At 52.6% G+C, this 21,733-nt stretch overlaps 1 protein-coding gene across 1 annotated transcript in view; it reads right to left on the bottom strand.

The window, feature by feature from the left end:
* The window catches only part of SMAD3 (SMAD family member 3), a 112,739-nt gene that overhangs the window by 21,915 nt on the left and 69,091 nt on the right, over nucleotides 1–21,733 (bottom strand). The window contains exons 2-3 of the mRNA XM_080808401.1: nucleotides 666–859; nucleotides 351–482 (exon numbers count right to left, since the gene is read on the bottom strand). Of these exons, the coding sequence (XP_080664527.1) occupies nucleotides 351–482; nucleotides 666–859 (326 nt within the window). The remainder of the gene's footprint in view (nucleotides 1–350; nucleotides 483–665; nucleotides 860–21,733) is intronic.

Below are 21,733 nucleotides of genomic sequence, written 5' to 3'. Positions count from 1 at the left end.
CTCTGTAGGCCCCCAGACCGCCGGGGGATCCTGCCCAAACTCCAGCCTCGGCCGCGAGGGCGGTGAGAGAAACACAGCGTTGCTATTTCCGCTTCCAAAATAAATGACTGCACTGAGCCCGGGCGGAAGGGTCACGCCGCCGCTCCTCCGTGCCAAGAAAAGCATCATTAGTGAGCGGGGAGCCAAGGCCACGGGTCCTCTCCCAACGGGTGTGCGGTTCTGAGTCAGGGGCCCTTGGGCCAGCGCTGTGTGCAGGGGGGACAGGGCCAAGGGGGGCCAGGAGAGCCGCGGGGGGTCGTTGGGGGGATGGGAGGTGGGGCCCCTGGTGGCCTACACACCCTGGCGCCTACCTGGAATATTGCTCTGGGGCTCGATGCCCGCGGGGAAGTTCGTGTTCTCGGGGATGGAATGGCTGTAGTCGTCCAGCGGGGGGAACTCGGCCGGGATTTCCGTGTGGCGTGGGACCAGCACAGGAGGTAGAACTGTCCAGAAGAGCAGACTCGGGTCAGTGTCAAGGCCGGGCTGGCACCAAAGCCCTCCTAGCGTCGCTGGCCCACAGGCATGGTGGGCCCGCCCCCACCCCAGGAAGAGGAAGGAGACACCCGGCAGATAGCTGCAGACCCTGGGGGCAGATAGCTGCAGACCCCTGAAACGGGGGCGCCTACCTGGGGTCTCTACCCTCTGATAGTGGTAGGGATTCACGCAGACCTCGTCCTTCTTCATGTTGAAGGCGAACTCACACAGCTCCATGGCCCGCAGCTCATGGTGGCTGTGCAGGTCGGGCCATCGCCACAGGCGGCAGTAGATGACATGGGGGAGCCCCTTCCGATGGGACACCTGCAGGCGGCCATCCAGGGACCTGTGCAGACGGGGGGAAGAGGAACAGCGGAGTGGATTGGGCTGACGCTCTCCCTGACATCGGCCCGCACTGCTGGTCCTGGGAGCTAGCTGGCCCAGCCTCAGGAAGCCCCCCCCCCCACCCTATTTCTCTGAGCTGCACAGGGCCTCAGGATCAGAGAATCCTGTTAGGGCTGGCAGGGATCCCAGGAGAGGAACACAGAGGCCCACCAAGGAAGGCCAAGGGCCTCCCTGGGCTGGCAGGGTGGACCTTGACCTCACCAAGCCCTGGTGTGAGTTCTCCAGCCCTTGCTCCCCCATATGAAGGGAATGGCACCTGACTCATACTCTGAGCAGGTCCACGGGCCGGGCCGAGGTGTGCAGAGGGGCTCAGGCCTGAACAAGAAAATGGGATTTCTTCTTTTTTTTTTTTTAAAGATTTTAGTTATTTATTTGACAGACAGAGATCACAAGTAGGCAGGGAGGCAGGCAGAGAGAGAGGAGGAAGCAGGCTCTCCGCGGAGCAGAGAGCCGGATGCGGGGCTCGATCCCAGGACTCTGGGATCATGACCTGAGCCGAAGGCAGAGGCTTTAACCCACTGAGCCACCCAGGCGCTTGAGGTATGTACGTGTGAGGACCACAGGGACAGAGAAGTGACGAAGCACAGGCCCCATCTAGCCCTCCCAACATGCAGCCCCTCCCCCCACATCAGAAAAAAATGGGAAAAACCCCTCTCCCTTCTAGCTGCTATTTGTGAAGAGCTGGGAAGGAAAGAGGGCAATGGAAGGGAATTTCAAATGGTAAGAGCCTACAGTGGCAACCTCTCAAGAACCCCTTTCTGGTTGAGGGTGTCACCCAGGTGTCACTGTCCACAGAGTGCTCCTAGTTCAGAGCCAAGGCCTGAGGCCCCCAGCCGGAGCTGAGGAGAAAAGGAGCCTCCAGCTCTACACCAGGCTGAGTTCTGCTACTGTCCCCCGCCTGGCTGGACCAAACACCACAGCCAAGGGGCCTTTCCCTGTGCAAACAATGTCTTCTGTGGTGACCTGACGCCCCCACCTCTCAGGCCAGGCCAAAGCGTGGGCCCTGACCAGCAGCACGGGGCCACGGAAGTGGGTTAAAAGGAAGACTCTCAGAAGCTTCCCCAACCTACTAAGTCGGATTCTTCCTCTTCATAAGCCCCCAGGTGAAGTGCATGAGAAGAAAGGCAGAGTAGGGGCGCCGGGCCCGCCTGCTGGGAGCCCGGGACAATCCCTGCCAACAGTAAGGCAGGGACCTGGGAGGCTTCTGAAGATGACGCCCAGTGTCATACAGGTGAGGAGATCTTGTTCACACAGTCCTTTCTTTAACAAACCTTTTATGAGCTCCTACTACGTGTGGCACGGGGGACACAGTGGGGTGGGAAGAGATGTCATAGTCAAACAGACCACAGAGTGGTCCCTGATCCCATGAGCCTCCAGTCCAATGGACAAGACAAACATTAATAAAATCATTCTACGCAGCTACAATCACCAACCGTGCAAGGATTCTGAAGGGAAAGTGCAGGGAGCACATGACCCCGGGGACTTTGTTTTACTAAAGGGCTGGACAGGGTGCCTCTGGGGTGGGGATGGTTGGCCTAAAAGTCCAAAGGACAAGGAAAACTAACCAGGCAAAGGTGTGTGGGAGGAGGGCATTCCATGTAAGGGGAAGGTCATGTGCAAAGGCCCTGTGATGGTGGAAATTATGGTAAGGAGGGAGAACAGAAAGAAGGCCAGAGTGACTGGGGAGGAGAGAGGGAGAGAACTGGGTGTAAGATGAGGTAGGGGAGCGGGCAAGGCTAGCCTTGCAGGGCCTTGGGAGCCCGGATAAAAGGTTCTACCTTTTTCCCAAAAGTCAAGGAAGTCCCTGAGATGTTTCAGCTGAGATGTTTTCAGCACACATGTGTGTGCACGAGACTGGCCCTGTGAGACTCTGGCAGCCCGGACAAGACTGGGGACCGTGGGAGTGGACAGTGACTTGGAAGTACATGTGAATAAAGAGGTACATGGCGGGACAACTTTCCCTACAATAAGGCCCAGGCTAGGATCCCACCGCTCAGTGGGTGCAACTTTCCTTAATAGCTGGGTGGGGCCAGTGGAGAAGTGTTCACAAGCTCTCCCTGCCCTCGGCCCCCACCCAGGCCTGAGGGCACCCATTTGCCTGGCTAAACAGAATCCGAGCACAAGCCGTAAGGGAGGGCTGAGCCAGATGCAACCAGAAGCACCAACCGAGGGGAAAGAAACAGAAATCCAATCAAACTCTCTAAGCCCCTGGCCTGGGAATGAGGAAGGGACAAAGGTCAGAGCAAGACTTAGTTACAGGGATTGACAAGTAGCTGCTGACGAAGGGCATCTCAAAGGATATAATTACCTCCCTCCTGTGGGGCCTGAACCAAGGAACCCCTCCAGCCAAAAAACAGTAATTACCAGGCAGAGCGAGAGAGGACAACCTGGGACTCACCACCCCCCACCCCCAGCCACCGCCCCCTGAGGCAGAGAAGGAAGACTACAGAATATGGAGTCATGCGACCTGGGGTCAACAAGAGGCTCTCCTCTCCCAGCTGGGAGACCCTGGGCAAGTCATGAGGTCTCTGGGACTCTCAGCTACTTCATCTGGAAAATCCAAATCCCCTGCCCCGCCCCCCCCCCCGCCCCCCGCAGCTCAGTGTCCACTAGAAGCACTAGCGGTCTCTCTCCACGGGACAGCAGCCCTGGGGCAATGGGGTGAGTGACCAGGCTGTGGAGGAGAGAAAGGGAGGGTGGGAAGGGATGAGTGGGGACGGGATTACTCAGCTGCTCCCGTTCTCTTGCAAAGCCACTGAGTGCCTGCAGATGAGGACAGCGGCCACAGTCACTCCGTGTTTGAAAAAAGCCTGAGCTACGAGCCAGCTGGACACCGAGCGGCCTCTTCCAGGGGCGGCCCTGGAGAAAGGCTCAGGTGGGCAGTGAGGGAGGGCTGGGGCTATGGAGGGGCCCCTCAGCCCCCACCCAGCTGATTGAAGGGGATGACACTCTTGTTTTAAAGCTAACAATAACACAGGGCAAGAGCAGGGGCGGTGGAGGGTAACACAAGAGAAGGGTCTCGGTTTCCATGGGGCAGACGGCCCCAGAAAGTGAGCATGAGCCGAAGCTCCTGGCAACTCTGTATCTGGGCCAGAGCCTTTAGGAAGAGAAGGGGGAGGGGACAGGATGCTCTGGGCGCTCCTGAGGACGACAGACCCTCACACACAGCCCTGACATCAGAAACCCCCAGAACCAGGACACTCGTGGCTGGCAGCTCACTTCCCAGAGACAGGACTGGACCCAGGACCTCACACCTGCTCGGGGACCTGTGAGGGGGAAAAGGGCCCGGAGAGGGCACACATGGGACGGCCACGCAGATGTGCAGCTCTGACACGATACAGGTGACGCTGTGTGTGAGGCAGGCTGTGATGGGGTGGCTACAGGTTTCTGCCGCTGAGGGACAGGAGGGGGCATCGAGGTGGCAAAGGCGGACAGGTGCACTGCACTTGTAGGTCGAGATCCTCAGTCTGCTAGTCCCTCATCTCTTCCTTTTTGCATTTCATGGCTGTTTCCTCTCAAAGATAAAGTGCTTGGCTGTCTTCCCAAAAGATTATGGCATAGAAGCCTCCAGGCAAAGGAAAGACGGGGGAGAAAGGAGGAGAGACAGTAAAGGGGAGGGGGTATGGGAGTGGGTAGAAGAAGGTAGTGGAGGGAAGGAAGAGAGGAGAAAGGGAGGGGGGAGGAACAGATGAAGGGGGGAGGGAGGGGAAGAAATGATCTTCCATCACATACAACAAACTGAAAGAATGCGTCTACCTCTGTCCTGCGCAAGACAGCCAGTAGGAGAAGCACGCAAACGCACTCAGAGCCGGCCAAGTGGGAACCGACTTCGGAGTGGAGTGAGCGGAAACCAAGGCACCTCTCAGAGGAATCCAACAAAAGGGATTCCATTTGTGCCTCAGAGTCTGGGAAAGACTTGGGAACTGGGGGCACCATACACTTCTCAAGATGAGGCCAAAAACAGGAGGATAGCCTGAAGTCTATGGAAGAGACGGGCAGGTCAGCTCGCCTCCCTGAGCCCCCCAACTAGTGAGAAACAGGTCTGCTCTCTGCAGAAAATGAACTGGAGAGCAGGGCTCCAGATGGGACCACGACGGCACAGCTAGGGTCAGGCGAGGGCTGGAAACAGGATGTTGTCGACCGTCTCTTGCTCATGCAGTACCCAGGATGGTGACAGGCAGGCACGTCCCCCCCACCCCACCTGTTGGAGACATTAAACAGCCCAGCCCGCAAGACACGCAGTAGTGACATTTGGGGAACCCCCAACAAAATGGCCCTGTTCCTGCCAGCTCACCCTACGGTGGGGGCGGGGGGCTCACCTGCCAATGTCAAACACGGAGCATTCAATCTGCTTTTTACTGCTTCACTCGGAAATACAAACGCACAGCCAGAAGCCTCAACCATTTAAAGAAAGCCTCCAACAGGAGGCACAGGGACCGAAGTAAGTGGGGGAGAAAAAGGAAGTCTCAGACAACGCAGGGTGCAGAGAACCTTTCAAACAAAATGAAACAAAAACTACTCTCAGGGAGACAAGATATTATAATCCTAAAACCGGAACATTTACAAACTATTATAAAAAACACTTAGAGGGGCGCCTGGGTGGCTCAGTTGGTTAAGCATGCAGCTCTTGATTTTGGCTCAGGTCATGATCTCATGGGCTGTGGGACTGAGCCCCGTGTTGGGCTCTGCGCTGGGTGTGGAGGGATTCTTTCTCTCCCTCTGCCTGTCCCTCTCCATATGCCCCCCACTGCTCAAAACCAAAACCAAACAACAACAACAACAACAAAACCCTCTTGGAAATAATAATATAATAATAAATAAATAATAAAAATAAGTTTAAAATTCTGGAAAGACCTGAGTTTTTCAATTATATACATGATTTACCAGTTTTTAGAAATCAAGGAAAGCCCAGTAACCAAGGCAGTGTGATAATGGCAAACCACTGAGAAACACATCAACGGAGCCTAATGGAGCCCAGGAATAGTCACATGTAAATGGACAGCTGATGTTCAACAAAGGACCGAAGACCATTTAGTAGAGACAGGATTGTCTGTTCAACAAACAGTGCCAGGACGACTGGATATCTGTATGCAAGACAAATGACCTTCAACCTACACCTTGCACCCTATACAAAAATTAATGGAGATGGGTCCTAATACAGAACCTGAAACTACAACCACAGGAAGGAATCTTGGTGGCCTTGGGCCAGGCGCATGTGGTTCACACACCACCACATCCAAAGCATATTCTGCTAAAAAAACAAAGCTCACCAATCGGACTGTCATCAAAATGTAAGCTCCTGGTCTTTGAACAACATCGTTAAGAGAATAAAAAGCCACAAGTTGGGAGAAAATATCTGCAAAGCCTCCATCTGACAGAGGACCTGCTTCTGGAATAGATCAAGAACCCCAAAAACTCAGTATTAAGAAAACAAACAATCCGACTATAAAAACAAAAACAAAAACAGGTAGAGGAATTGAACAGACACACCACAAAAAGATATAAAGATGGTAAATGAGGCACATGAAATGATGCTCGACACCACTAGTCATTAGGGAAGCGCAAATTGAAACCACGATGAGACACCCCTTCGTAATTGTCCGAGCGGCTACAATTAAGGGCCGGGCCACAGGCTGATGAGGGCAGGGAGTGCCTCGTGCTGTAGACGTTGCTGGTGGGCATAGATCATGGTGTAACTACTTTGGAAAAACAGTTTGGAAATTCAAAATAGTTCCTCAAAAGTTCAAAACATCAACTTCCCACACGATCCACCCATCCCACTAAGTGCTTCCTCCCCCAGGAGAAGTGAAAGCATCTGTCCATTAGGAGACTTGTGTGTGAACGTTCCCAGCCACGTTACCAGTAAGAGCCCCAAACTGAAAGTCACCCCGTGTTTCTCAACAGGTGAACGGACAGACAGACCGGCATCTATCCACGCCTAGGAATGCTCCTCAGCTGTAAAAACGATCGATACATCCAACACAGAAGAATCTAAAAACAGTTATGCTGAATAGAAAGAAGCCAGCCAGGACTCGGTTTCTGCCACATGACCGAGTAACTTAAAGGAAACATGCCAGCTTCTCCAGAGTGACAGAAAGCAGATCAGCGGTGGCCTGGGGGTGGGGCAAAGGGACGGGAATGGGGGCAGATTAGGGGCTAAAGGTTATGTGGACTATTTTTACAGCATGGGCGGCTTCACAGGTGTAGACAGATGGCAACATTTCTCAAGTTGTTCACTTTAAATACATGCAGTTTGCTGTACGTCGATTACACCATTATTAAAAAAAAAAAAGAAAGAAAGAAAGAAAAGGCAAGAGCTTTGGGGCTTTGGACTCGGATAAACCTGGATTCAAAGACTGACTGTGCTCGAGGACCGTATAAACTTTATCAAATTGCTTCAGGTCTTGGTCTTAATTTTTTACCACCAGAAATGTAAACCCCTTCATTCAATTGCCAGAAAGATCCATGGATCCTTGGTGCAGAAAGCCTTTGGCAGAGAGTTGGACACAATCAAGGTGTCCTACTGACACTATTGTTTTCGGCTCTTGTTACTTCAATCGCCAGGACAGTGCCTGGCGAAGTGCATAGGAGGGCGCTCAGAAACCCCAACCCCCTCCCCAGCTTGGACACTCGGGTCCATGGCTTCATTTAGCCCGGTGCTGCTGTTGTCTGCAAGTCTTCTGTGCTCCTCTGCTCAGAGTAGCATGCCCACAGTGCTGTGCAGGGAGTGGGGGGCCGCAGCGGGGAGGGGAGGGGGGTAGTGGGGCTCAGGCCAGGCTTGTGAGGATGGTACACCAGTATGATGTCCGAGACGCCAGGCTCCTCGCCTGGGATCACACAGCAGTCTGCATCAGGCTGCCACTAAAAACCAGCCCTCTCGGCTGCCAGGCTGCGCCCCGATGACGGGGAGACGATCAGACTCTCCAGCTCACAAGCACGTGACCACCAGCCTGGCTTGGCAGGATTTTCCAGAAGTCATCTGGTCCATGCCCCTGCTTCAGGGCTATTCACTTCTTCTCAGGCATTGGCTGCTACTCCTCTTGGTTCAGAGTCTGGGCTGCCCAGAGCCAGCCCTGGCGGTGTTACTTCTCTGTCCCATTCCCTCTGTCCCACTGGAAATCCTCCCTGATGCTTACTGCAGTAAGAACAGTGAATCAGGCGTTTCAGCTGCTGGATCTGATTTAGCTGATGTGTCCTGTATACACCCTCCAGAGCTCACAGGGCACCAGTCCCATGTTAGGTAAATCCAATAAACAGGTCTTAATTCCGAGCTGATGTTACACCATGAACATGCTCTGTTACAAAAGACGGCCCATTTACGACCCACTCTGCCCCCTGACCCAGCCCTTCCTTGTAGCCCAAAACCAGTGGCTGAGGCTGAGAGCACTGTCCCAGGAGCCGGCCTCTGGGCCTCCTCCCCGTTTATGACGGAGATCTCTTCCCACACCCAGTGGCTTCCTGATGAGAGACCTCCAAGTCTTTCTCCAGCAACCCTCTCCAGCTCCCCTGACAGAGGTTTTAATCCTTAAATATATTCTTCACCAGCCGAACCATTTCCTGTGGCAGGAAATTAGGTTTCCTCCCATTGGCTCCAAGTGGGACCCGTGAAGTGTCCCAAAATGGTGGTGGGATCCAGAGCCAAGGATGTGGACGTGCCAGAGCCCAGAGCTGACGGCAAGGCAGAATCTGCCAGAGTGCTCCTGGGGGACAGGGTGGGACTGGGCCCACTGCCTGCCACGGGCCATTCACAGCCTCTGTCACCAATGATCTGCAATCCACAGCCACCTGGGAGCCCCCACAAAGTACGGGAGGATTTGGACATGGGGGTCCCGCAAAAGACTGGGAGCACAGCACGTAAGTTCCAGAAACACGCCAAGATCGATTCCGCATGAGCTGTGAGCCAGGTACACTGCTATTATGTGAGAATACAAAATATGGCAACACCCCGGGTCTGCCCAGCCTCCACCTAGTTCGGAACTCAAGGGGCTTGTCCAAGTCCTGTACCTGCGCAGGACGGACCCAGGATTCAAACCCAGGCCAGGGCTGAGAAGTTCAGGAGAGGGAGGGTAAACGGGGCTTTTTCTGCTGTTCTACGCTTGCATGCCTCTCAGGGAAACGGGCCTCTTACCAACCAGCAAATACTGACCGCATACCTCCCACAGGCCAGGCAGCAGCCGAACAAGTGAACAAAAAGTAGATTTGTTAACACTATCCTAGTTCAGTCAAAATCGATTTTGTTTAACACATGCGATACTGGGATGCCTGGGTGGCTCAGCTGGTTAAGCAGCTGCCTTCGGCTCAGGTCATGATCCCAGGGTCCTGGGATCGAGTCCCACATCGGGCTCCTTGCTCAGCGGGGAGCCTGCTTCTCCCTCTGCCTCTGCCTGCCTCTTTGTCTGCCTGTGCTCACTCTCTCTGACAAATAAATAAATAAAATCTTTAAAAACAAAACAAAACAAAACAAAACAAAACACATGCGATACTAACCTTTCCAGCTTCTTCAAGAGATAAACTTGCTTTCTTTGACCCGCCTCTTGAGTCACAACAATAACACCAGTGACAGAAGTTACAACTGCTACTACTATATGCCAGGTACTGTGCTGGTCTCAGAGTGAGTTAGCCACCTTCTCTGTATCCATGCCCTTAGCTAGATGGCTCCACTGCTCCTCCTCCCATGGGTATAGTGTACTTCCTAGGCCCTTGACTTTGGGCTCAGCTATGGACTAGCTTTGGCCCAGGGAACATGGGTCAACCAATGGTCAAGAGCCATTGTGTGCTTCTGCTTGTCCTCTTCTACCTTGCTTCGAGAAGAGCTTCCTCCAGAGAAGCTGCTGCCCCCCACCTGGGCCCAGGCTCTCACACAGGGGGGAGCAGAGCCAAACCTGCACAAGGCACCAAGCCCAGGTGAGCCACGGAAGCCCGTGTCAGCACCAAGATGGCTGTTTTGATCTAAGCTTCTGGAGTGTTTGTTACTCAACGCTAGCCGACTGATACGCCACCACCGGTCTTCTGGCTACACCTGCAAGTATCCCTATCATCACATCCTGATGGAGAAACAGAGCACTGACAAGGTTTCCCAACTTTGCTAAGGCCCCGGGGTTAATACAAAAGTGAAGTCAGACAATGTGACGCTCTTTTCAGTAACTCTAAATGGGGCATCATGGCTATTTCCTGACCTTGAAGAGGACACAGGGAGAAGATGTAACCATCTCAGAAGGACTTCCTTTTTATTTGTGGAGGACAACCTTCTCTAGGCGTTCAGAGCCCATTTGTATTAAATGGGAATTTACCACAATTTCTCAACTACTGCTCATTTTTTGAAGTGGTTCAACTAGCCCATTAACCTCAAACCCAAACCTTTGGTACTCACGGCATCTCAATCTATTCTCTACCTTTACTTTCCTCCACCCCAAAATATCTGCTATATCTTATTGTAGGAAAAAGGGGTTATTTCCCATCTTGGGGTTACCAGTTAATACCACAAACCCACACCCACCCTTCCCTGAACACAAATGCTGCGGCTGACAGGCCGGGTCCATGTGCTCTGACCGTGCGCTGCATTCCCCTCCCACACTAGTGGGATGAGGCCTCTGCCTCCCCTTCCTCCCTTCGACGACGATCCAGCCAGCCACGAACTACGGGTCCACTCACATGCAATAAAATCCTTACATTTTTCTTGAGCTTTGCCGTCTATGTGGGTTTTCTTTTTGTTTTGTTTTCTTGGTACAAACTAAAAGCAAGGCTTGAGTGACTTCGGCTTTGGGTTAGGTGCTCACTCAGCAGACCATCCAAGAAGGCAGAAAACATTCTGGAGACTTCACAAGGCCCCGAGCACTGGTTCCGTTAGGCCTTTGGGCCAGAGTGGAATGCCTGAGAGCCCTGCTCTCTGCTGCTCCATAACAAGCCAACATCAGAACACGCCTTCCTCTCTTCTGTGCCACAGACAGCCCTGGAAATGCTGTGAGAGTGCAGCAAATGCAAAAAGCCCAGAAAAACCTGCTGCTGAGAGGGTCAATGGATTTGGGGGTCCACCCAGGATCCATTCCCTTTGACAAACACAGCTGAAATCAAAGCATCCTTTGTTCTGGGCAGAATTTCTGCCTGGGAATTGTGGGGGTTTATGCAGTCTCCTGGCTGTGGGGGACAAAGCACAGAGGCCCAACATTCAGGGAACAATGTGTCCCATGTCAGCTAAAAACCTGAAAACCCACTGTAGAGAATTACCCACAGCTGGGACTTGAGAGTGATCTTGTCCAATCTCTTCTTCTGGTGTCTGAGGACACAGAATGGTGGACTGAGCATCTCCAGGCCACCCAGCAAATGAACACAGATTGAGGTGCTTCCCCCAAGCAGGGTTTCCCTGGAGCCAGGCTCCCAGCTAATGCACTGATGAAGTCTGTAACGTGTACAATTCTACTTTCCCACCCTGGGAATTCCAGCAGAGTGAAATGTTTTTTGTTGTACTGCATCTGCAAGGGCCCGAAGATCTCCCTCTTCGGGAGGACTCATGTTCAAACACAGAACTGAGCCAAGGCGGACTCCAGTGAAGACAGGATTCTGTCTTACCGTGGCAACTTGCGAAGGCGTGAAATTACACAAACGTAAAAAAGCTACCAACAAACCAAGAAAATCGAGCTGTCTGCTGAATACACTGTTCCCAGACATGTGCAAAGTTGTCTTGGGTGGAGTTTAAAGAAAAGAAAAATTTCTTGACATCAGCCTGTCCTTGTCATTTGGGGCCATCAAGGAGGAAGCTGGCGTGGTGAAGTGTGCGCTGGGGTAGGTTCGGGATAACTGAGGTTTCGCTATGAGCTCTGCCACACGGACCACACGCTCTTGCCTGGTTTCGTGTGTTCTCAGCAAGTTCTGAAAGTAGAAGCCCATTTTTGAACATTCCACTTTAGACTGGCCTGGGAGGAGCTCAACACAGGATTTCACAATCCTCCACACCACTTCCACCAAGGACAACTCAATTTCCGTCGGAACCTGCAAATGGGCAACATCCGCTGCTTCAGGCTGTCAAATTTGGTGACCGCCCCATAAAGGCCCAGGCCTGGGCCCCCTGTGCCTTGCCCCAGCATGGCAGCTAGCCTCCTCTTCATGTCTCCGCCCTGTACGTAGGGTCCCCCCTCTCCCTGCTAGCCTGCCAGGGCAGGCTGCTCAGGTCCAGGACGAGGACCGCAGGCAGATGAGCCCTGACAGTGAGGCCCAGAGGTTGAGAGAACCTTCTGGGCAGACCTCAAGGCAGGAACACCTTGTCCTGCCATCTGCAAGGGGCTGGACCCAGTGGGAAACACATGAAGATCATGGGGGAACTCGGGTTCTTCCTTCCTCCTCAGGGGCCAGGGTTGGGCACAGAATGCATGCTTCCTGGGGAGAAAAAAACCCAGAAGGCTGGTGTGTGGAGAAAGCTCAGCTTAATCATGATCATCTAAGCACACGTAGACCAAGAGCTTTTCCGCATGTGGCCATAAAGGGAGCCGGGCTGCTGATCAGTTTCAGCTCTCGCCATGTTTGGGGCCAGATGATTCTCTGTCGTGTGTCAGGGGCTGCTCTCTCTACTGGAGGGTGTACAGCAGCACTCCTGGCTTCTGCCCATAGATGCCACTCCCAATCCCAGTTGTGATAACCAAAAGTGTCTCCAGACATTGCCTAATGTCCCCTTGCAGGCAAATTCACTCCCCTGGGTCCCCTGAGAACCTGTGGGTTAAGGAAATGCTCTGGCCCAGGTCAGGCATGAGGGGCAGAAGCAATTTCTCAGAGCAGGAGTCTACCTGGCACTTCTTCCTCCTTATCTCACTGGATACAGGGGCCCTGTGTGGCGGGTATCCTCACTTTCACTTTCCAGGTAAAAGATGCATGTGATGTTGGGGGACTTGCCCAGAGCAGCAAAAAGCAGTGCCTGGCCTTGAATCTGGGTGTCACACCCCCCAAACCCAGTTCCCTATGATCTCAAAACGCAGTGTTCATTGTGTTAGAATTAACAGATTGTCCTTGGGCTCTGGTGTGACAACTGTGCTTGTCCCCTCCTTTCCCCCCTGTGCAAATAAAGTCATTAAACCTCAGCCGAGGAGGAGGAGGAGGTTGCTTTTGAAATCTTTCTATTTAACAGCTTCGGTGTTTGAAACCTCCCCTCCCCCCCGCCAAGCACCAGATTGATGGGGACTGCTTTTTCCTGATTATCCCCAGGATCATAGAAACTTCAGGCCATGGAAGACGCCAGAGATCTGGGTTGGTCTCTGGTTACTGGAAGAAGGGGAAAGAAGAGTTCCCAAGCCTCACAGAACTTTCTGGAAGGCCATTTCCCTCTGCCAGTTAACATTCACTCAGAGTAGAATTAAGCCCGAAGATCGTTTGTTTATTTTTAAAGAGCTCACTCAGGAAACTCACAGCCCTCAGCGCTGTTCTGATGGCCTCAAGGCAAAAAGTACACTTGAGCCCAAGTTTTATTACAACCCCCATCCCTAAAGCTCACCTCATAAAACACATGGAGCTTGAACTGGAATCATAAATCCAGGTGTGTTTAGAAACCTCCTCTTATCCTACTGGGTGCTTCTGGCCTCAGGCCTCCTACAGCCCGTAACCAACACAGAGGCTCGGTTTCCAAACTGCTTTTGGGAAACGGATGGATTTGTATATTTGCAATTCAGGAGAAAACAAAATATAATGCCAGGCTCTACCCACAAGACGGAAGCCACCAGAACAGAAAGGACTCCTCCACTCTGACAATGTGATGCTCCAGGTGGGGTAACAAAAAGGAGCAGTTAGGGAAAGAAATGTTTTTACTAGCCTCAAAAGTCTAACCTTGGCTGGAAAGACAAACAGAAAAGAAAAGGGGACTATTAGAGAATTATCTTGGTTTGAGCTCTTTTCTCTGCAGCAGGTGGGGCGGGGAAGGGGGCTGAAATGCAGATCTTGACCTGCCATGAATAAATGCTTTAAGACTGAGAAAGATCAGGGCGCCTGGATGGTTCAGTTGATGAAGCATCCGACTCTTGGTTTCGGCTCAGGTCGTGATCTCAGGGTCTTGAGATGGAGCCCTGTGGTGGGCTCCTTGCTCAGCAGGGAGTCTGCTTCTCCCTCTGCTGCCCCCCGCCCCCTCTTCCTCCCACACACTCTTGCAAAAAAACAAAAACAAAAACAAAAAAGACTGAGAAATATCTTTGCTCCCTAAAAAATAAAAAGGGCAGCGTACCAGAAGGTTCTTTCCCCTGACAACTACTATTTCTCTTGTCTTATCTGCCAGTGAACTTCAACATTAGCTCACTTCACTAAACAAACAATTCTTATTACAGGACTCTTAGTCATTCTGTTTTTCACTTTCTTCCACAAAGCAGAAACCATTAAGGTCTGAGTGTCCTCTCTAGGCCGTCTTTTCCCAGACCCGCTTCCCAGCCTCCCACCTCCTGCCCCATCAGGTTTGCATGAATAGAGCACCGTGAATCACTTCCTGTGGGCAGACTGCACGTTTATGAGTGGCATTTTCTTTTCTTCTTCTCCTGTTTTTTTTTTTTTTTTTTTTTTAAGACGATCTCACAGACACTAAGGGTTAAACAAGTGGAACCAGGTGATGGTGATGATAACTGGCTGCCTTGTCCTATCAAAACACATCAAAGTTTCCAAAGACTTATAGAAAATGTCAGGCTGGTGTTCGTGTCTAGGGCAAGGGGTGGGGGTGGGGTGCAGAGGTGAAGAGGGCAAGTAAGGAGGTTTTGTGTTAATTGCACAGTTTTGACTTCCTTAATTATGAGTCACCGGCCAGGGAGATAAAACAATGCCACAAATGTTAGAGAACATGCAAAGGGTAAACGGGGCAACGCGGGGACATTCCCACTGAGAGGCAGCACTCACTCGAACTCCAAATTTACGATTCCTCACAAAACACCATATAATACGGGTTGGAAAAGGAACATTCCCGCATTTCGGTCTTAACCACATTTACAGCTCTTTCCCTGTTTTTAAGAGAGGCCCCAAAGCCTTTAGAATCCTCAAACCTTTCAGGTCAGCCACTGTGGGGGAGCTGGAAGTAAAGGGGGATGGGGAAGAATGATCCCGTTTCTAGAAAAAGTTTAAGGACCCTGAGATTAAATAGCTACCTTTGTATGTAGAAAACACAGCATTTGCTGGCCGCCAGTCCCTGACCTTCCCCAAACACGCTCCTCCTCTCTGGACCACAGTTTACAGGCTTACAGAAGCAGTTTCCATCTAACTGGGAACAAAGGATGGCTGTCCCTCTATTCTGGGCACCGGTATCTTGAGGACAGTTAAGCACCAATTAGCATTCCTTTCTGTCTAAGGGGACAGACTTCCTATTGTACCTTAACAAAAGGTTCTGGTTCATTGGGGGCAATTTCACCTAAGACAGCCAAGAACCCCTATGGGCAGGATGGTAAGAATTCCCAGTCAACAGGAGAGGACTTCAGAGAGCCCGGCAAGTGCTGGGAATGTACCAGATGGCCCTTGGCTAAAAGCTGCAGCCCAGGTAGGAACACAGGCTTCCAGGTGAGCCTCCCCTGGGTGGCTCCCGGGCACTTCCCACTCCCGCCATACTCGGCCCACCCGGTCCTAGCCAAGATTTGCAACAACCCACTTTTGCAAGCAACCCACTTCCCCAATCCTCTTCAGACCCCCCACCCCCACCGCCGTCTGCAGACAGACAAATGTTTCGAGGCCTGATGTGCAGGGACAGAAATTCAAAGTGCTTAACCGAGCCGAGCAGCAGAAGTAGAACGTGCAGCCACAGCACATGAACGTGGGGCCCCTGCTCCCTGAGCCAGAAATCTGCAGCTGGTGGCGGCAGCATGCCACCATGACATATGGGTCCGGAGACTCTCCTCAGCCCTCCGACAGGCCTCATTTTGTCTTTAGCTCAAAACAGAGCCCATTCTGTGGCTCCTTCTGCATGCAGAATGCCCTCTCTCTAACCTCCTTCCTCAAAGTCACAGGCACTGCCATCCCATGTTCCCCTGACTCATCGGCACTTTGCCCCAATGGCCTGGTGAGATGAAGGAACTTCCAGGTGTTTCTGGCTTCCCCTCCCAACTAAGACAGGAGCTCCTTGAGGGCAAGGAGACCCAGCTCGGCTTTCCCTGCAGCCAGGAAGGAGCCCAAGGCTCGCATATTACCTTTGCTCACGAAGCAGGTGGTGACAGTGCATTGGCTGGTCTGTGCCTCCACCAGCAGAAGATGCGGGAAGCCAACAGAAACCTCAGGCCGCACCCCACCCAGCCTTGTGACCCCGATCAAGATGCCAAGCCTCCGGGCGCAGGGATCCACAGCCGCACGTGACAGCCCGAGACCCAGTCTCAGCCACGTTCTCTACGCCACCAGCGGCTCGAGAGGCACAGGTGGAACAGCAAAGGAGGACAAGGGATGACGACCGCGGGTGCCACTCATGCTGAAGAAGCCCGTGGGGAAGCTCGAGAAGCTAACACGCTGCTGAGAGAGGAAGCTCCTCCCACTCCACCGGCCGCCCCAGACAGCACCAGGTCATCTGTGGCGGGCTGGTGGCCATCAGGAGTTACAAGGCTTTGTGAGAGATTTCCTTCACAGATATCTCTTGACTGCAGACTTTACCAGCCTGAGGTGTCCCAGAAGGGAGAGCACGCAGACCCCCAGGGTGGGCGGTGGTGGGGAGTGGAGCGTTTGCAGCAATGCTGCCGAATAAGAGGGCCTCTCGGTCCGGGGCACCCCAGCTAGAACATGATGAGGGTCACCGACCCCTGGAGGCTCCCTGCTTTCCAGGCGCCGACATCCCGCAGACCCGCAGCTTCAAGGTGGCTGTGCCTGAACTTGCCGTTCCTTCACCGCCTTGAGCCACGCGGGCCTTGGACGGAACAAAGCTGCAGCACCAACTGAAGCCGAGCAAATGTGTGACCGAGAGTAAGGACACCCACCGAAATGCCTTCCTTCTCTACCGGAAGGGGGACCCCAGGGCAGAGGGTGAGGCTGCAAAACAAACAAAAAAACCCCAAGGTCACGGCAGGATCAGCCAACCCAGCAGCCACAGCTGTGATGGGACACGAAGGAATCCAGTGGCTATCAAATACCGTCCCGAGAGAGAAGGTGGCTTCAAAGGGGAAAGGTGAGGGAGCCGTGGTGAGTGTGACGGCCACGGAAGGGCTCCTGTCGGGGCTGGCCGGGGTGCAGTGCGAGCCGGTCGCAGGAGTGCACACAGATGCCCTCTTGTGCTGTCTCCCAGGCTCAGGAACCACAGGGCCCCAGAACTGAGGGTGGGGGGTGCGGAGGGCTCTAGAGCTCAGCCCCTTCACAGCCTCCTCCCCGACCCTCCCCCACACACTAGGACACCTAGGCTCAGGAGGGGACAGCATCTGAGCCAATACCCCTGTCTTTCCTCTAGTTTAGGAACCCATGATCCCAAACTCTCTGGGACCCCAAATGGAAATCACAGCTGCGGGCTGACAAAGCAGCTAATACCACAACAAAGGGCAGGGCGCCCACCCAGAGCAGGGAAGCCAGGGCCGGCTCTGTGCAGGGGGGCGGAATTCCCGCTGTTCTCACCCTCCACAGCCCAGCTGTGGGGTCTCCAGGGCCCCCCCCCCAGACTGCATTTCAAGTCAGCCAGCGCCCATCTCCCAGGTTCTAGAAACATCTTCAACTCTCTCCTTCCTTGGCCTGACACCCCCTGCCACGGGGCCTGCATTGTTTGGTAATAATATAGGGGACATTAAGCAGGAGCTGAATGAAGACAGGAAGTGAATCATGGATGTCTCAAACAGGCTCCTTGGAAGGAGCAGGGCGGAGGGAGGGGCGGCAGGAGCCTGGGGCCACTCCCGGGGCCTCCTAGAGTATGTGTGTGTGTGAGGGAAGAGTCTTGGGAGTTCTCTTCTTGCCCCGCAGTACGGTGCCCTCACCCTCTGTCTGCCTGTGACCAGGGAGCTGCTTCAGGCATCAGGTTCCTGAATGCACCCTCTTGAGGGACCCAGGTGTTCTCTGTCCCTTGGGTCAGGCAGAAGGAGGGGAATAAAGCTGGGTCTCCACACACTGACACCACTTTATCCCCACACCCCTTAAAAAGCTCGAACCTGAGAAGAGGTGGCTGCTGGCTCTCCGAACAAGGAGAATGGGCTGGGCTCAGAGCATTCATTACGTAAATATCAATGTTCTACACACACACACACACACACAATGACTGAGCGTGAATCCAGATTGCATCTAAGTGGCTGAAGGAAACGTCCTCTCCTGCCCTTCCTCCCTGCCTCCCATGCCCCTGGGTCTGCCCTGATTCCCACTCAGCCCTGGGGCCAGGCACAGCCAGCTCTCGGCGCCATCTCTCGCCTCCAGGCCCCACCCCCACAGACTGACCACCTGCCATGGACTTGAACAGCGCCTTTCAAGTCTAGTCTCTGCCAGGATCTTGTCCCGTTTTAAGAGTGTGTGTAGGGTGTGCAGGGGCACACTCACGGGTGCTCTGAGCATCCACAGGGAAGGGACTTGACCAGCCAGTCTGTGCTTGCTGAGGGCCTACTATGTGCAAGGACCTACTGTGTGCAAGGCACCTGGTGAGTGCCTCCGTTTTCTTAACTGTGCAAAGGATCAAGGACTAATGGACCAAGCCAGAAAACATATAAGCTTCTGAGTGCAAGAAAGGGCACTCCACAGTTGGTGCAAATCTGCCCTAATTTTTGTTTTACAGGAATTTTTTTTCATTTCATTTCGCTTTTCCTGCACCTGCCTCACCTTCATGAAAGGAACATCAACCAGTTGCTTTCTATAAGCAAGTTTTTTGCTACACACTTTATACACATACGTTTTAATCTCACTTCCCAAAAGACAATGAAATTCAGAGAGATTAAGATTATCCCACAAGGTCACACAGCAAGCGAGAGCAGAATTAAACTCTCAATTCCAAACATGAAAGCTCAGGGTCCTCCCACCGTGTTGTGTTGCTGTCCTGCACACCTACGTGCCTTGAAGGGAGACAGGCAGAAATGGGAGGAGACCGGGAGACAGGACGTGGATTCCAACTCTGGCTCCCTTTTGAAGCGTGGGTGAGCCTAGGCTGGTTTCCTGGGAGAAAGGGGCTATCCAGCAAGACTGTCAAAGGGTTCGTGTGTGAGGCTACATGTAGGTTTTTCCTATGCTAAATGCTACACAAATTTACAGTGTCACCTATCACCTTTCATTCGTGTGCCAGAAAATATTGCCAGACAAGGCTGATCACCCACCCCTGAATTTTTAACTTCTTCCTGGAACAAGTTGGTGACAAGCTCAGGAGACTGTAAGATATGAGAACATTCTAGAATCATCATCTGGGGACAATTTATGTGGCTTTTTAAAAAATAGTATGAGCAGCTTTCGACACAGGCTGAGAGATTAATAACTTCTTTCCCAAGCCTCCCAAAATTTGCCAAATGTTCCTGAAACTCCTACCTCACAGATGAAGGTCTTAGGCAGTTGTCTGGGTCCCCCAAGTCCCAGCTCTGCTATTAGGGACTACCCAAGTAGTCCCTCTCTGAGCCTCAGCACTCATCTGTAAAGTGGGGTCAGTGTTCTCACAATCTGTGACTGTTAGTCAGAGGCTCACCGGCTTTTCACACACACAGATGGCCGCTCAGTGAAATTCTCCGGAAAGAAACAACGAAGAGAACACACTTCCAACTCCCCCACCGACAAAACACCGTTCTGCTCAGGCACCTGCTGGGGGTTACCCAAATCCCCAAAGCACAGGGGGAGCACAGCTGCCATGGTGCCCTCCCACCCCCACCGTGGGCCGGTGGCTTTGTGAGGATGAGGGAATCCCAAGACGGATGTCCTGGCCACACTCCGCCCCCTCTCACACACGCGATGCTCTGGGCAGGAACCACGGAACTGCAGAAATCACAAATGCCCGACCACAGAGGAACCGAGGGCAGGAAGGCCTCTCTGCTCTCCCGTTCTATAGAGCCAGAAGACAAGGTCCGGCCCTTACAGGACAGTGGAAGGCAAGACTTCAGTATTTCTTTTTTTTTTCCCCCCTAAGATTTTATTTATTTATTTGAGAGAGAAAGAGAGAGAGTACAAGCAGGGGAAGCAGCAGGCAGAGGGAGAAGCAGGCTCCTCACTGGGCAACAAGCCCAACTTGGGGCTCAATCCCAGGACCCTGGGATCATAACCTGAGCCGAAGGCAGAGGCTTAACCCACTGAGCATCCTGAGACTTCAACCTTCCTGCAGAGCCGGCCTAGTCCCATGTCTCCAAGCACGGCGGGCCCAGCACACGTAGGGTGTGGTACCGCTAACTGCTGATGAAAGCTCAGAACCGAGTCCACTCCTGACCATGGCATGAAGTCCTTCTGCGCTGTGCAAGTCCAGCTCCATCATCACTAAACACTGGCGGGGGATGATGAATTAGGAGAACGTTCAGGGCCAAGAGAGTACCAGACAAAGTACCATCAGAAACTTGAAATACAAAAACAAAACACAATCATACACATTTTATAGAGCTTGCTTACTTCTGACAGTTTTAGCTGAGATTCTCTGCCTATGCAAACATTAAGATCAAAACTCTTTTTTACATCTGTACAGTGAAATATTGCCAGGCCGTAAAAGGGAATTCATGATTGCAACAGGCAAAGACATGAAGGAATCTGAAAATAATGATGCTAGGTGAACGAAAGCAGACCCCTCCCCAAGGACAGAGTACATCCCGTATGATTCCCATTAATTTTAGGAAATTAAAACAAATGTACATTGACTGAAAGTAGATCAGTGATTGCCTCGGGGACTGGTAAAATTACAAAGGGGCAGGAAGAGACGTTTGGGGGCGACGGCCATGCTCACAATCTTGACTGTGGGGGCAGTTTCACGGGCGCACACATATGTGGAACACATCAGACTGTCCACTTTCAATATGTGCCCTGGATTTACGTCAATTACAACTCAATACAAATGTCTCAACTCTGAAGGGAAAGTGATCAGAAGCCAGATTTTAAAATGTAGCAAAGAAGCAAAAGGCCCAGACTATTATTCCAACAGACTCCGTCAAAAATATCTTCCTCTGCTCATTGCATGACAAACTCTGAAAAGAGCCCATACTGAAACACGAGCAGGCTGCATTATGTTCTAAAAAAGTGTGACACATACATGCTAAAGATCTCCGTAAGAAAGGAGTTATGGCCTATCTGTCACATTAATGTCTCTTCTACTCCGTTACTCCCGTGAAAACGTCTGCAGATTCCTTACGTGACATGAAAAGTTATCACTCTGGGCCAACATTGCTCCTAATAACTGTTCACCAACAGAAAGCCCTGAGGGGCAAAGCATCCCAAAAGTGGGTCACCGAATTTCAGGCTGGCATTAGAGAATCCATCGTACCCAGAGACCCTCACCCCTTCTGCAGGGATGCTGGGGCTGGGGTCCAGAGACCTGGCTCTTCTGCCTAGAGGTCCGGTCAGGCCGGGAATGACCCAGTGAGTAAAGGACGTGCCAGGGAAAATGAGCAGGTGTTTAAGGCACAGGAGGAAACGGCTGGGTGTGTCAGATGCTGAGCTCTCTCCCGCGCATGGGTTCATGTCTCCGGTTCCAGATCACACGGTGGGCCGACCCGATGAGCCGCATGGGCCTTTTCATGAGCATTGTAAGGCTATTGTGTAAGCTCTTGCAAAAATCACCTTTACAATTTGAAGTCCCTGGGGCACCTGGGTAGCTCAGTCGGTTAAAGCCTCTGCCTTCGGCTTAGGTCGTGATCCCAGGGTTCTGGGATCGAGCCCCGCATCAGGCTCTCTGCTCAGTGGGGAGCCTGCTTCCCTGCCTCTCTCTGCCTGCTTCTCTGCCTACTTATGATCTCTGTCTGTCAAATAAATAAATAAAATAAAA

The sequence above is a fragment of the Martes martes genome (assembly GCF_963455335.1).
Source record: "Martes martes genome assembly, chromosome: 7".
In the NCBI taxonomy this organism is placed as follows: domain Eukaryota; kingdom Metazoa; phylum Chordata; class Mammalia; order Carnivora; family Mustelidae; genus Martes; species Martes martes.
Note: the sequence above shows the minus strand (reverse complement) of the source record. Positions and strands in the feature narration are given on the sequence as shown.